General features: G+C 45.5%; 2 protein-coding genes across 3 annotated transcripts in view; both read right to left on the reverse strand.

Moving 5' to 3' along the window:
* Positions 1-2,874: 2,874 nt before the first annotated feature.
* Positions 2,875-4,528, reverse strand: LOC139441851 (uncharacterized). The gene is made up of 2 exons (XM_071222594.1): positions 3,194-4,528; positions 2,875-3,150 (listed from the first exon to the last, which is right to left on the reverse strand). Exons 1-2 carry the CDS (start codon positions 3,914-3,916, stop codon positions 2,875-2,877), a joined length of 999 nt encoding a protein of 332 aa, XP_071078695.1. The 5' UTR covers positions 3,917-4,528.
* Positions 4,529-4,570: 42 nt separating this feature from the next.
* Positions 4,571-16,266, reverse strand: part of LOC139441856 (thyroid hormone receptor beta-like) — a 32,694-nt gene continuing 20,998 nt past the window's right edge. The window contains exons 1-4 of one of the 2 annotated variants that reach the window (XM_071222598.1): positions 10,334-10,650; positions 8,054-8,227; positions 6,280-6,397; positions 4,571-5,902 (exon numbers count right to left, since the gene is read on the reverse strand). In XM_071222598.1, the coding sequence (XP_071078699.1) occupies positions 4,872-5,902; positions 6,280-6,397; positions 8,054-8,227; positions 10,334-10,390 (1,380 nt within the window). In that variant the 5' untranslated portion in view covers positions 10,391-10,650 and the 3' untranslated portion in view covers positions 4,571-4,871. Of the gene's footprint in view, positions 5,903-6,279; positions 6,398-8,053; positions 8,228-10,333; positions 10,651-16,266 lie in introns of those variants that run through there. The other variant, XM_071222599.1, reaches the window with a different exon arrangement.

Here is a 16,266-nt window from a genome sequence, read left to right on the forward strand (position 1 = left end):
ACGGCACAGAACAACCCCCGTGAAGCACCAGCTCCTGCACTAAACAAGACCACCGTGACCACTGCAGAATCACCCTAACACAGTCCTGAACTACCCACGTCAGCAATAGACCCGTGAAGGTCCGGGATAGAATAAGTCTTCAGCAACCCTTTCTTGCCATTGGAGGCGTGGGGTTACACACCGCTTGGGGAGGGTTCTGTGGGGTTACACATCGCTTGGGGAGGGTTCTGTGGGGTTACACATCGCTGGGGGAGGGTATCGTGGGGTTACACATCGCTGGGGGAGGGTATCGTGGGGTTACACATCGCTAGGGGAGGGTTCTGTGGGGTTACACATCGCTGGGGGAGGGTATCGTAGAGTTACACATCGCTTGGAGAGGGTTTCACATCGCTTGGGGAGGGTATTGTGGGGTTACACGTTGCTCGGTGAGGGTTTCCTGGGGTTACACATCGCTCGGGGAGGGTTCTGTGGGGTTACACATCGCTGGGGGAGGGTATTGTGGGGTTACCCATCGCTCGGGGAGGGTTCTGTGGGGTTACACATCGCTGTGGGAGGGTTTCGTGGGGTTACACGTCGCTTGGGGAGGGTTTCCTGGGGTTACACATCGCTGGGGGAGGGTTTCGTGGGGTTACATGTCGCTCGGGGAGGGTATTGTGAGTTTACACGTTGCTCGGTGAGGGTTTCGTGGGGTTACATGTCACTTGGGAAGGGTATTGTGAGTTTACACGTTGCTCGGTGAGGGTTTTGTTGGGTTTCACTTAACCAGGTTCAAGGACTTTCCACAAACATTTTAAGCCTGTGTTTTATGGACATTACTTTGAATTCTCTGCTAAGACAACCAATCAATATGTCCTGATCTTCAGAGGAACATTATGTGTCATCACATGAAAATACTGAACAAAGTGAAGGAAACAAAGCATCATTAAATAACAGGTCATTAACAAACAAAGGACAATGTCATGAAACAAAGGCAATAAATACCCACTCACGTCTCCTGTAACAATAGTACTTTCTAACGAACGTATTTTCATATAAATTAATACAAAGGTCACTCCAGTAAGAATAAGCCCAAGAAGTAGGATGCAGGACTGATCAATGATTGGTGAGTTACCAGGGATCACCATCAGCGTTGACTCCGAACTGATTGATGGTTTTCTAGTTTGTGATGCTACATGGGGAATGTTAGTGTGTAACTCAAGTATAAATAGTTATAATATAAATTCTAAGAAAATAATATTTCAAGTTAGAAACAATTAACACCATTACAGAAACCACAAATACATAACAAAGAAACATCGTTGCACCAATGTGGATGCACACCTTTAACTTGTGAGTGGGTTTAATGCCGCTGTAAACAGTTTTACAGTTGTATCGCGGCATGTCAGCTCAATGTGGGAGGAAAGCCCGAAGTGATGCAGGTCTCAGACGCTTACCACTTCGGTGAAACCCACGTGCTGAGCATGGGTATGGTGCTGACAAACCTAGAAATATAATCGGGAAGAACTGGGATTCGAACCCAGAATCATAGGTTTCTGGCGTGTTCAAGGGACGCAACTTTGCACAGTGAATTGCGGCGCCTTTGATGACTGTGCCCCCCTCAACTTGTGGGAACTGAACTAGGTAGTCAATGCTCCGACTGACCACCGGTTTGACAAGTCGGGACCAGTGACCACCGGTTTGACCGTTAGTGTTTTCTTAACATGAAGTGAAATTGCAGGACTTGCCAAGTAGCACGACACTGCTGTCCAGAATATCACTCTTCGTTGTCTACACCACAATACATTCCTGGGGAGTGATTTCATTGGCCAATGCAGAAACAACAAGATGAGTCAACTAGAAACAAAAATCAGAAAATCAGAAAAAAATATATTCTGAATTACCAGTCAACACAAATTGACATGAAAATCTTGCAATAAAACCTGATTTAAGGGGATAAGTAAGAGTGGTCTCCCCTTCATGACGAAAAATCTATAGGAACCTGAGTTGTCTCCACTTGGTTGAGGGAAAATCTGTTTTGAATCCAGTGTCGTTTTGATGGAGGTTAAAATAAAGCAATCTCATTTGCCTTCTCTTGTTGGGGGCATTTGCGCAGCGAAGATGTCTCCCTTAGCTGTATCTGTGGCGACTGACGGGGATAACACAGCGAACAACTTCACTAAACAAAGGGGAGATAATACCCTTGATATGGACACCAAACAAGTATCACTAGCCCCTGACATGTATAATTCATTAAGCTGAACAAGTCAACAATGGTAAACTTTTAAGTATGTAACAAGTATTAGGATATATATATATATATATCTCATGGCACAGTATTGGTTATAAGACATGGCACTAGTGTGATGGCAATCATATATTTACATCCTCCCTCGGTCTGCTGCATGCATAGCAGAGATAGAAGAACAACCATCGTCTCTTTCAGTTGGAGGATTCTGGCCTGGCAAGAGTAAGCCCAATAACATACCTAAATATACACAACTATACAAGTGTGATAACGTCCCAACTGTGTGATATCTGTGTAAACCAGCCGTGTGATATGCCACTTTTCAAGAAAATTGGATTACGGATCCCTCAACCCTGGAACCTTAACGTGAACAACTTCAGGTATTGACCTCTGTGTGAGCTGTGGTAAGGCAAGTTACTGCAAGTCTATTGTCCTCTGTGTGAGCTGTAGTAAGGCAAGTTACTGCAAGTCTATTGACCTCTGTGTGAGCTGTAGTGAGGCAAGATACTGCTTGTCTATTGACCTCTGTGTGAGCTGTAGTAAGGCAAGTTACTGCAAGTCTATTGTCCTCTGTGTGAGCTGTAGTAAGGCAAGTTACTGCAAGTCTATTGTCCTCTGTGTGAGCTGTAGTAAGGCAAGTTACTGCAAGTCTATTGTCCTCTGTGAGCTGTAGTAAGGCAAGTTACTGCAAGTCTATTGACCTCTGTGTGAGCTGTAGTGAGGCAAGATACTGCTTGTCTATTGTCCTCTGTGTGAGCTGTAGTGAGGCAAGATACTGCTTGTCTATTGACCTCTGTGTGAGCTGTAGTGAGGCAAGTTACTGCTAGTCTATTGACCTCTGTGTGAGCTGTAGTAAGGCAAGTTACTGCAAGTCTATTGTCCTCTGTGTGAGCTGTAGTAAGGCAAGTTACTGCAAGTCTATTGTCCTCTGTGAGCTGTAGTAAGGCAAGTTACTGCAAGTCTATTGACCTCTGTGTGAGCTGTAGTGAGGCAAGATACTGCTTGTCTATTGTCCTCTGTGTGAGCTGTAGTGAGGCAAGATACTGCTTGTCTATTGACCTCTGTGTGAGCTGTAGTGAGGCAAGTTACTGCTAGTCTATTGACCTCTGTGTGAGCTGTAGTAAGGCAAGTTACTGCAAGTCTATTGACCTCTGTGTGAGCTGTAGTGAGGCAAGTTACTGCAAGTCTATTGTCCTCTGTGTGAGCTGTAGTGAGGCAAGATACTGCTAGTCTATTGACCTCTGTGTGAGCTGTAGTGAGGCAAGTTACTGCAAGTCTATTGTCCTCTGTGTGAGCTGTAGTAGGGCAAGTTACTGCAAGTCTATTGTCCTCTGTGTGAGCTGTAGTGAGGCAAGTTACTGCAAGTCTATTGTCCTCTGTGTGAGCTGTAGTAGGGCAAGTTACTGCTAGTCTATTGACCTCTGTGTGAGCTGTAGTAGGGCAAGTTACTGCAAGTCTATTGTCCTCTGTGTGAGCTGTAGTGAGGCAAGTTACTGCAAGTCTATTGTCCTCTGTGTGAGCTGTAGTGAGGCAAGTTACTGCTAGTCTCTTGACCTCTGTGTGAGCTGTAGTGAGGCAAGTTACTGCAAGTCTATCGTCCTCTGTGTGAGCTGTAGTAAGGCAAGTTACTGCAAGTCTATTGTCCTCTGTGTGAGCTGTAGTGAGGCAAGTTACTGCTAGTCTATTGTGCATACAACACTTTTAACAGAACGACTAACGAGACCAGACTCTGCAATATTTTGTGGTACCTTCTCCCGGAATAAACAAAAAATAATCTAATCTGGCCATTTGTGTCGATGAGGAATGAAAAAACTTCCAAACTCCACCTGTATGACCCGTCTTCTTCCACAGAAACACTATTTACACATTTCCCAGAAAATACAACCACAATCGACGGATAACTGTATGGCAAAATGAGGCGGACGTCCCAGGAAAACTGGTACCCCAACATATCACTTATATACACGGTCATGTAGACCTCCCATCTAAGCTTCCTAATATCTCCTAAGATCTAAGCTCTCCTGTAGGTTTGCCATCTCAGCTGTCGTCCAGGCAAGATGAGCTTGAGCATCGATCACTGAAAGGCAGATTGGGGTTCTATGTGCTGTCATCTCCAGTGTAACAATTAGTCCTCACTGCCCCAGAGTAAACACACAGGGTGATCCCTGCAACCAGCAGAGTGTTCCAAGCAGTTGCTGGGCCTCACAACACATCGCTACCTGTCAGGGTCAGGATAAGGGTCAGGGTTATTGCGACCCTGCTACCGATTCATTTCTTCTAGACTGCCCCGTCACTGGGCTGTGCCCCGCCCTACACAACCCACCCAGCCCACCCCTAGGTGCCCCTCACAACACGTCACTAACCCTGATTCACATGTGGCTCCCTTCCTCTGCCCCCAGCACAAGGGCAGATCCAAAACCCCACAAGTCGTTCAATATCCTGCCCAGCACAAGGGCAGATCCAAAACCCCACAAGTCGTTCAATATCCTGCCCAGCACAAGGGCAGATCAAAAGCCTCCTGAAGTCGTTCAATATCCTGCCCAGCACAAGGGCAGATCAAAAGCCTCCAGAAGTTGTTCAATATCCTGCCCAGCACAAGGGCAGATCAAAAACCTCCAGAAGAAATGATTCAATATCTTTCTCCTCATCACAACGGCAGATCAAATATCTCCAGAAGAAGTGGTTCAATATCCTCCACTTTCATTTTAAGCAACATTTTGGTGTGAACTTCATTGATGTTGCGAAGGTCGGTGAGCTTCATAACAACACGCGCAAACAGCGTCTTCTCGTCGGGGAACCTGATGAGGATGTATTGTTGCAGGATGTGAGCGTACTGTTCCTGAAAGCCGTGCACCTGTTCCTGGTTGACGAGGGAGCCGCGGTCGGCCGAGAACAGGGACATGATGATGAGGACCTTCAACACGAGGAGGTCGCCATGGATCGTGCTCATCAGAGACTTGATGAACTTGGAATACGTGAAGAAGAGGCTGGCGGACTCCGAGCTGCCCATCTTCAGGACCTCAGCGCTGATGCGGTCGCCGATGTTGTCGCTGGTGCTGCCCTGGATGAGGCAGTTCATGGTGCTCAGGCTCCAGGATTCTGTGAAGGGATCATAATTGACTGCGGACCGCAACATCATGATATCAACAACCGACCCCTTCAACAACGCAATCTGGTCGTCTTTGCACAGTTCCTTAAAGAAAGCAATATTTTTTGCAACCTTGATTACACGGCGAACAAACCCTTCTGCTACGTTCACAAACTCTGTGGGATTTGATGGAATGAGTTTGAGACTGGTGCTGGTGCCAGACAGAAACTGGCTACTCTCGTGAGCCTTCATCAACTCCTGCAGCAGACTTCTGTCAGCTTCCTTCATCTGCTTGATGGCGTCATCGACCACCTCGGTACACTCCGCCCATGGGGGATACTTGATGACGCGCTCGTCCTGACTGCTGCCGTGAGAACAAGCACCCGGGCTATCCTCCACCTTGAGTTTCCGGTATTTCTCAAAGTCCTTGGATGACTCTGGCCAGCAGTCAGCTCGGGTCACCACTCCCCGGGGCGAACCAGTCAGGTCACTCTCCGATGCCGAGTATGTGTCTTCTGGCGCCATTTGACCCTGGCGACGCAGTTTGTTCATGATGATCTTGGTCTTCCTCATCTTCTTCTGTTCGTCACCTGCAACACAACCAGAAGCTACGTGTCAGTTCTCACAGACCAGGGGCGGTCGGGTAGCCTAGTGGTTAAAAGCGTTCCCTCGTCACGCTGAAGACCTGGGTTCGATTCCCGACATGGGTACAATGTGTGAAGCTCATTTCTGGTGTTCCCCGCCGTGATATTGCTGGAATATTGCTAAAGGCGGCGTAAAACCATACTCACTCTCACAGATCACCACTTGAAGCGTAGACACCCGACTAATGAGAAGCAATACTCGTAAACGCAACAGACTAAAACTTCATGTTGGTCAAATGACACTGATCATATATAAACTAGAAAGGTATTATATGAATGTGGTTCAAAGACACGGCACAGCCCAGGCAGGGGAGGTAACTCACTGAGGATCATGTCCTTCCTCATGCCCACAGTGTAGCACTTGGCCAGCCGGCAGCGTTTGCAGAATGACCGCGACTCAATGTTCACGTCACACTTGCCTTCACACCGGCCCCGGATTGTCTGCAACATCAACATCATCATGTGTCACTCTGTGCAACATCAACAACATCATGTGTCACTCTCTTACCTGTGTTCATGTGTGTCAAGTCACCCTCTAACCTGTGTTCATGTGTGTCAAGTCACTCTCTTACCTGTGTTCATGTGTGATAAGTCACTCTCTCACCTGTGTTGATGTGTGTAAGGTCACTCTCTTATCTGTGTTCATGTGTGTTAAGTCACCCTCTAACCTGTGTTCATGTGTGTCATGTCACTCTCTTACCTGTGTTCATGTGTGATAAGTCACTCTCTCACCTGTGTTCATGTGTGTAAGGGGTCACTCTCTTACCTGTGTTCATGTGTGTTAAGTCACCCTCTAACCTGTATTCATGTGTGTCAAGTCACTCTCTTACCTGTGTTCATGTGTGTTAAGTCACTCTCTTACCTGTGTTCATGTGTGATAAGTCACTCTCTCACCTGTGTTCATGTGTGTAAGGTCACTCTCTTACCTGTGTTCATGTGTGTTAAGTCACCCTCTAACCTGTATTCATGTGTGTCAAGTCACTCTCTTACCTGTGTTCATGTGTGTTGTCACTCTCTCACCTGTGTTCATGTGTGATAAGTCACTCTCTCACCTGTGTTGATGTGTGTAAGGTCACTCTCTCACCTGTGTTCATGTGTGTTAAGTCACCCTCTTACCTGTGTGCATGTGTTACAAGTCACTCTCTCACCTCTGTTCATGTGTGTAAGGTCACTCTCTCACCTGTGTTCATGTGTGTAACGTCACTCTCTCACCTCTGTTCATGTGTGTAAGGTCACTCTCTCACCTGTGTTCATGTGTGTAACATCACTCTCTCACCTCTGTTCATGTGTGTAACGTCACTCTCTCACCTCTGTTCATGTGTGGCAAGTCACTCTCTCACCTGTGTTCATGTGTGTCAAGTCACTCTCTCACCTGTGTTGATGTGTGTAAGGTCACTCTCTCACCTGTGTTCATGTGTGATAAGTCACTCTCTCACCTCTGTTCATGTGTGATAAGTCACTCTCTCACCTGTGTTCATGTGTGTCAGGTCACTCTCTCACCTGTGTTCATGTGTTACGTCACTCTCTTACCTGTGTTCATGTGTGTCAAGTCACTCTCTCACCTGTGTTCATGTGTGTCAAGTCACTCTCTCACCTGTGTTCATGTGTGTCAAGTCACCCTCCAACCTGTGTTCATTTGTGCTAAGTCACTCTCTTACCTGTGTTCATGTGTGTCAAGTCACTCTCTCACCTGTGTTCATGTGTTAAGTTACTCTCTCACCTGTGTTCATGTGTGTCAAGTCACCCTCCCACCTGTGTTCATGTGTGTTTAGCCACTTTCTCACCTGTGTTCATGTGTGTAAGGTCACTCTCTTACCTGTGTTCATGTGTGTTAAGTCACTCTTTCACCTGTGTTCATGTGTGTTAAGTCACTCTCACCTGTGTTCATGTGTGTTAGGTCACTCTCTCACCTGTGTCCATGTGTGTTAAGTCACCCTCTCACCTGTGTTCATGTGTGTAAGGTCACTCTCTTACCTGTGTTCATGTGTGTTAAGTCACTCTCTCACCTGTGTTCATGTGTTCAGTGACTCTCTCACCTGTGTTCATGTGTGATAAGTCACTCACCTTGTTTGCATGTGTGTAAGGTCACTCTCTCACCTTGTGTGCATTCCTTCTGAAGAAAGCCTTACAAGACTCGCAGGAGATGGCGTTGAAGTTGTAGCCAAGGGCGCGGTCTCCGCACACTAAGCAGGTCTTGTCCTTCTTACTTCCAGACATGGACGACACCGTGGGGTCGCCACACATTGAGGCGTCCGACAGCTGCCCACAGTCCTATAACAGACAGAATCATCAGATCATCTGACACAGGACACACATCGAGCTGTCTATTTGTTTGTTAGTTTGTTCAACACCGCACTCAGCAATATTCTAGCTATATGATGGGGGTCTTTAAATAATAACCTATATAAATAACCTATTCTCACTCAGATCTTCTTGGGCCTCATGGTGTCCAACACACATCACTGTGTTACAGTGTGATATAACTGTGTAACACTGTGGTATTACTGAGTTACAGTGTGGTATAGCTGTGTTAGAGTGTGATATAACTGTGTTACAGTGTGGTATAACTGTGTTACAGTGTGGTATAGCTATAACATACCGTATATTGCTCTATCATGGTATATCACACACTGTCCATTGCCCTATCATGGTATAACATACCGTATATTGCCCCATCATGGTATATCACACACTGTATATTGCCATATCTTGGGATGTTACACACTGTACATTGCCATATCTTGGTATAACATACCTAATATTGCCCTATCATGGTATGTCACACACTATACATTGCCATATCTTGGTATGTCACACACTGTACATTGCCATATCTTGGTATGTCACACACTGTACATTGCCCCATCATGGTATGTCACACACCTTATATTGCCCCACCATGGTATGTCACACACCTTATATTGCCCCATCATGGTATGTCACACAACTTATATTGCCCCATCATGGTATGTCACACACTGTGCATTGCCCCATCATGGTATGTCACACACTGTACATTGCCCCATCATGGTATGTCACACACCTTATATTGCCCCATCATGGTATGTCACACACCTTATATTGCCCCATCATGGTATGTCACACACTGTATATTGCTCCATCATGGTATGTCACACACTGTACATTGCCCCATAATGGTATGTCACACACCTTATATTGCCCCATCATGGTATGTCACACACTGTATATTGCTCCTTCATGGTATGTTACACACTGTACATTGCCCCATAATGGTATGTCACACACCTTATATTGCCCCATCATAGTATGTCATATACCTTATATTGCCCCATCATGGTATGTCACATACCTTATATAGCCCCATCATGGTATGTCACATACCTTATATTGCCCCATCATGGTATGTCACACACCTTATACTGCCCCATCATGGTATGTCACTCACCTTATATTGCCCCATCATGGTATGTCACACACTGTATATTGCCCCATCATGGTATGTCACACACTGTGCATTGCCCCATCATGGTATGTCACACACTGTATATTGCCCCAGCATGGTATGTCACATACCATATATTGCCCCATCATGGTATGTCACACACTGTATATTGCCCTATCATGGTATGTCACACACTGTATATTGCCCCATCATGGTATGTCACATTTCGTCTATTGCCCCATCATGGTATGTCACACACCTTATATTGCCCCATCATGGTATGTCACACACTGTATATTGCCCCATCATGGTATGTCACACACCTTATATTGCCCCATCATGGTATGTCACACACCTTATATTGCCCCATCATGGTATGTCACACACTGTATATTGCCCCATCATGGTATGTCACACACCTTATATTGACCCATCATGGTATGTCACACACCTTATATTGCCCTATCATGGTATGTCACATACCTTATATTGCCCCATCATGGTATGTCACACACTGTATATTGCCCAATCATGGTATGTCACACAACTTATATTGCCCCATCATGGTATGTCACACACCTTATATTGCCCCATCATGGTATGTCACACACTGTATATTGCCCTATTATGGTATGTCACACACCTTATATTGCCCCATCATGGTATGTCACATACAGTATATTGCCCCATCATGGTATGTCACACACTGTATATTGCCCTATTATGGTATGTCACCCACCTTATATTGCCCCATCATGGTATATCACCCACCTTATATTGCCCCATCATGGTATGTCACACACTGTATATTGCCCTATCATGGTATGTCACTATGCCTGTCAAGTGTGTAGGGATGAATTACGGACTACCATGAAAGGATTAGTTATCATTACTGATTATCATCAACATTATCATTATCCATGTCTTCAGTTACAGCGAGCAGGGGTACTTGCCGTGGAGGCCATGTCAAAGTCCCAGGTTTCATACGGCATGACGTTAGTATAATCCATCTTGTTTACCGCGGAGGGAATGCAGCCAGCGAAGCGTGGCCAGCTGTCACAACACTCTCACACACAGTTTACATGGCGTTCCGCGTGACTTCAAACGTTGGCTGATCCCATCCACCGGCTGTCCCATATGTTAGCCATACATGACTGTTTGACACACATCTGACTTTTTGACACACATCTGACTGTTTGACACACATCTGACTTTTCAACACACATCTGACTGTTGGACACACATCTGACAATGATACGCCCTCCTTGTGTGCAACCTACTAGCACTTGCTGTATATTCGTGTATTGACTGTCGGCAGCCCACCATAAAGGAGAATTCAGGTTAATACAAGAGGCATTCAATAGTGCTGCACTGTGAGAGAGTTGGTCGTCAATACATTATTCACGCGTCGTACAGGGGAGCAGACGGACAGCCATGTGTTACAGTGTAGTATGTGTATGTATGTTACAGTGTGGTATAACTGTGTTACAGTGTAGTATGTGTATGTATGTTACAGTGTGGTATAACTGTGTTACAGTGTAGTATGTGTATGTATGTTACAGTGTGGTATAACTGTGTTACAGTGTAGTATGTGTATGTATGTTACAGTGTGGTATAACTGTGTTACAGTGTAGTATGTGTATGTATGTTACAGTGTGGTATAACTGTGTTACAGTGTAGTATGTGTATGTATGTTACAGTGTGGTATAACTGTGTTACAGTGTAGTATGTGTATGTATGTTACAGTGTGGTATAACTGTGTTACAGTGTAGTATGTGTATGTATGTTACAGTGTGGTATAACTGTGTTACAGTGTAGTATGTGTATGTATGTCAGACACCACCTGCCTCAACCTCCCCCCAGCCTCTGGTAGGACTATGTTACAGTGTAGTAGGCCTGTATTACAGCGTGGTATGCCTGTGTTACAGCGTGGTATGCCTGTGTTACAGCATGGTATGCCTGTGTTACAGCGTGGTATGACTGTGTTACAGTGTGGTATAGCTGTGTTACAGTGTGATATAGCCATGTTAGTGTGGTATAACTGTGTTACGGTGTGGTATAACTGTGTTACGGTGTGGTATAACTGTGTTACTGTGTGGTATAACTGTGTTACTGTGTGGTATAACTGTGTTACAGTGTGGTAAAACTGTGTTACAGTGTAATATTGCCATGTTAGTGTGGTATAACTGTGTTACGGTGTGGTATAACTGTGTTACAGTGTGATATAGCCATGTTAGTGTGGTATAACTGTGTTACGGTGTGGTATAACTGTGTTACAGTGTGGTTTAACTGTGTTACAGTGTGGTAAAACTGTTACAATGTGGTATAACTGTGTTACGGTGTGGTATAACTGTGTTACAGTGTGGTAAAACTGTGTTACAGTGTGGTTTAACTGTGTTACAGTGTGGTAAAACTGTTACAATGTGGTATAACTGTGTTACAGTGTGGTATAACTGTGTTACGGTGTGGTATAACTGTGTTACTGTGTGGTATAACTTTGTTACAGTGTGGTATAACTGTGTTACGGTGTGGTATAACTGTGTTACGGTGTGGTATTACTGTGTTACAGTGTGGTAAAACTGTGTTACAGTGTGGTTTAACTGTGTTACAGTGTGGTAAAACTGTTACAATGTGGTATAACTGTGTTACAGTGTGGTATAACTGTGTTACGGTGTGGTATAACTGTGTTACTGTGTGGTATAACTGTGTTACAGTGTGGTAAAACTGTGTTACAGTGTAATATTGCCATGTTAGTGTGGTATAACTGTGTTACAGTGTGATATAGCCATGTTAGTGTGGTATAACTGTGTTACGGTGTGGTATAACTGTGTTACAGTGTTGGAAAACTGTTACAATGTGGTATAACTGTGTTACGGTGTGGTAAAACTGTGTTACAGTGTGGTATAAATGTGTTACAGTGTGGTAAAACTGTGTTACAGTGTGGTATAACTGTGTTACAGTGTGGTATAACTGTGTTACGGTGTGGTATAACTGTGTTACTGTGTGGTATAACTGTGTTACGGTGTGGTATAACTGTGTTACAGTGTGGTATAACTGTGTTACTGTGTGGTATAACTGTGTTACAGTGTGGTAAAACTTACAATGTGGTATAACTGTGTTACAGTGTGGTAAAACTGTGTTACTGTGTGGTATAACTGTGTTACAGTGTGGTATAACTGTGTTACAGTGTGGTAAAACTGTGTTACTGTGTGGTATAACTGTGTGGTATAACAGTGTGGTATAACTGTGTTACAGTGTGGTAAAACTGTGTTACTGTGTGGTATAACTGTGTTACAGTGTGGTAAAACTGTGTTACAGTGTGGTATAACTGTGTTACAGTGTGGTATAACTGTGTTACAGTGTGGTATAACTGTGTTACAGTGTGGCATAACTGTGTTACAGTGTGGTATAACTGTGTTAAAGTGTATTCCTCTCATTACACACAGGAGTCAAATGAGATCTATGTCGGCACTGATCACATGACAGACGGAGACAGACACCCAAGTCTGATGACACCCTCATGTAAACGTGATTCTGCACACAGCAAGCGGGGAGATCAATACATGTCTGCATCTGTACCTCCTAATTTCCACACCCTGATTAAGGGATGGGGTCAGAGGATAAGGGGGTCATAAAGAGGTGAAGGTTGGAGGGTTGTGTGCACCAGCTGCAGCTGCACTGATCAATACTCCACCAGGATGTCGTCTCCCTCCCGTGTGGCTAACTCAACCCAGCAGGCCTGCTGCTGACCACAGAGAAGTCTTCCTGCAGGGAACGACAGGGGTGGGGCCAGACTGGTGGGTGTGTTACGGGGGGGTGGGGGGGGGGGGGGGGCAAGATTGGGATGGGGCAAGACAGGGTGGGTCCAGACTGGTGGGTGTGTTGGGGGGGGGGGGGGGGGGGGGGGGGCAAGATTGGGGTGGGGCGAGACAGGGGTGGGGTGAGAGTGGTGGGTGTGATGGGGGTGGAGCAAGATTGGGGTGGGGCCAGACAGGGGTGGGGCCAGACTGGTGGGTGTGATGGGGGTGGGGCAAGATTGGGGTGGGGCAAGACGGGTTGGGCGAGAGTGGTTGGTGTGATGGGGGTGGGGCAAGATTGGGGTGGGGCAAGACAGGGGTGGGGTCAGACTGGTGGGTGTGTTGGAGAGGGGCAAGATTGGGGTGGGGCAAGACAGGGGTGGGGCCAGACTGGTGGGTGTTTTGGGTGGGGGCAAGATTGCGGTGGGGCAAGACAGGAGTGGGGCGAGAGTGGTGGGGGTGATGGGGTTGGGGCAAGATTGGGCTGGGGCAAGACAGGGGTGGGGCAAGAGTGGTGGCTGTGATGGGGGTGGGGCAAGATTGAGGTGGGGCAAGACAGGGGTAGGGCAAGATTGTGGTGGGGCAAGATTGAGGTGGAGTGAGACTGGTGTGTGTGTTGGGGGGGGGGGGGGGGGCAAGATTGAGGTGGGTCAAGATTGAGTAAGGTTCGAGACTGGTGTGCGTTGTGGGTGGGGCAAGATTGGGGAGGGTCTGCCTCACAACTGGTTAGAATAGCTTTTTCTTCGTCTGGACCTCACACAGCGTCATATTTGTGTAAAAAGAAAGCAGTAAATGCATTAAATAATAATGCACGGTAAGTTAGAATATGTCTGTACAGTATTTGTCATATTGACTGGTCTGAGGAAGCAGAACAAGTGTTATCTATGATTACACAATACCATTCAGAAAGTGGTCAAATGTTACAAATGTTATGTTTGAGAAAAACACTTTCTCCATCAAGTACAGATTCTAGTACATTTGGGTACTAGAGTCCCATTTGGGAAAGGCAAAGTACAAGAATCTGGGTTGAGTCTGGTGTGGATAACTGTCATTTATCTCCAGAACAGACAATCAGTAGTGGATAACTGTCATTTATCTCCAGACAGACAATCTGTAGTGGATAACTGTCATTTATCTCTGGACAGACAATCTGTAGTGGATAACTGTCATTTATCTCCAGACAGACAATCTGTAGTGGACAACTGTCATTTATCTCCAGACAGACAATCTGTAGTGGGTAACTGTCATTTATCTCCAGACAGACAATCTGTAGTGGGTAACTGTCATTTATCTCCAGACAGACAATCTGTAGTGGACAACTGTCATTTATCTCCAGACAGTCAATCTGTAGTGGATAACTGTCATTTATCTCCAGACAGACAATCACTTGAACAGAAAGCAAATGTTGCAGCTGTTTCCAATATCAAGTCACAAGTCATCATGATTTCATAATACATGGTTGCCTAGCAACAGGAGAAGAGAGAAACAGTAACTCCTAGAGTCAGGAAGGATTTGTCAACAGTAAAGTAAGTTAATGGACTTCCAAATGTCAAGCGATATTTGAGAAAGTCAAATCAATTTATGTCATGCTAGAGTTCTAAATGTCGGGATCACCAAATAAACAGTACTTGATCTGGACCGACAACACTGCAGACAGATCTCAGTCACACTGATGAGAACCCACAGACTGACAACAATGATGAGAACTTATAGACTGGCAACACTGATGAGAACCTATAGACAGACAACACTGATGAGAACCTATAGACTGACAACACTGCTGACAGATCTCAGTCACACTGATGAGAACCTATAGACTGGCAAGACTGATGAGAACCCACAGACTGGCAAGACTGACGAGAACCAATAGACTGGCAACACTGATGAGAACCTATAGACTGGCAACACTGATGAGAACCTATAGACTGACAACACTGATGAGAACCTATAGACTGACAACACTGATGAGAACCTATAGACTGACAACACTGATGAGAACCCATAGACTGACAACACTGATGAGAACCCACAGACTGGCAACACTGATGAGAACCTATAGACTGACAACACTGATGAGAACCCATAGACATACAACACTGATGAGAACCTATAGACTGACAACACTGATGAGAACCCATAGACTGACAACACTGATGAGAACCTATAGACTGGCAACACTGATGAGAACCTACAGACAGACAACACTGGTGAGAACCTATAGACTGGCAACACTGATGAGAACCTATAGACTGACAACACTGATGAGAACCCATAGACTGACAACACTGATGAGAACCCATAGACTGGCAACACTGATGAGAACCTATAGACTGACAACACTGATGAAAACACATAGTCAGACAGACAACACTGATGAGAACCCACAGACTGGCAACACTGATGAGAACCCACAGACTGACAACACTGATGAGAACCTACAGACTGACAACACTGATGAGAACCTATAGACTGACAACACTGATGAGAACCCATAGACTGACAACACTGATGAGAACCCATAGACTGACAACACTGATGAGAACCCATAGACTGACAACACTGATGAGAACCTATAGACTGGCAACACTGATGAGAACCGATAGACTGACAACACTGATGAGAACCCATAGACTGACAACACTGATGAGAACCCATAGACTGACAACACTGATGAGAACCCATAGACTGACAACACTGATGAGAACCCATAGATTGACAACACTGATGAGAACCCACAGACGGGCAACACTGAGGAGAACCTATAGACTGGCAACACTGATGAGAACCTATAGTCAGACAGACAACACTGATGAGAACCCATAGACTGACAACACTGATGAGAACCTATAGACTGACAACACTGATGAGAACCCATAGATTGACAACACTGATGAGAACCCACAGACTGACAACAGAGATGAGAACCCATAGTCAGACAGACAACACTGATGAGAACCCACAGACTGGCAACACTGAAGAGAACCTATAGACTGGCAACACTGATGAGAACCTATAGACTGACAACACTGATGAGAACCAACAGACTGACAACACTGATGAGAACCTATAGACTGGCAACACTGATGAGA

The sequence above is a fragment of the Haliotis cracherodii genome, unplaced genomic scaffold (assembly GCF_022045235.1).
Source record: "Haliotis cracherodii isolate W230 unplaced genomic scaffold, xgHalCrac1.p SCAF_46, whole genome shotgun sequence".
Classification (NCBI taxonomy): Eukaryota; Metazoa; Mollusca; class Gastropoda; order Lepetellida; family Haliotidae; genus Haliotis; species Haliotis cracherodii.

Excerpts from the sequence above, each read along its gene's own strand:
- LOC139441851 (XM_071222594.1), bottom strand. The coding sequence starts at position 3,916 with ATGCACAATAGACTAGCAGTAACTTGCCTCACTACAGCTCACACAGAG. Across the intron at positions 3,151-3,193 it reads TCACTACAGCTCACACAGAG|GACAATAGACTTGCAGTAAC; the intron begins GTCAATAGACTT and ends CAGCTCACAGAG.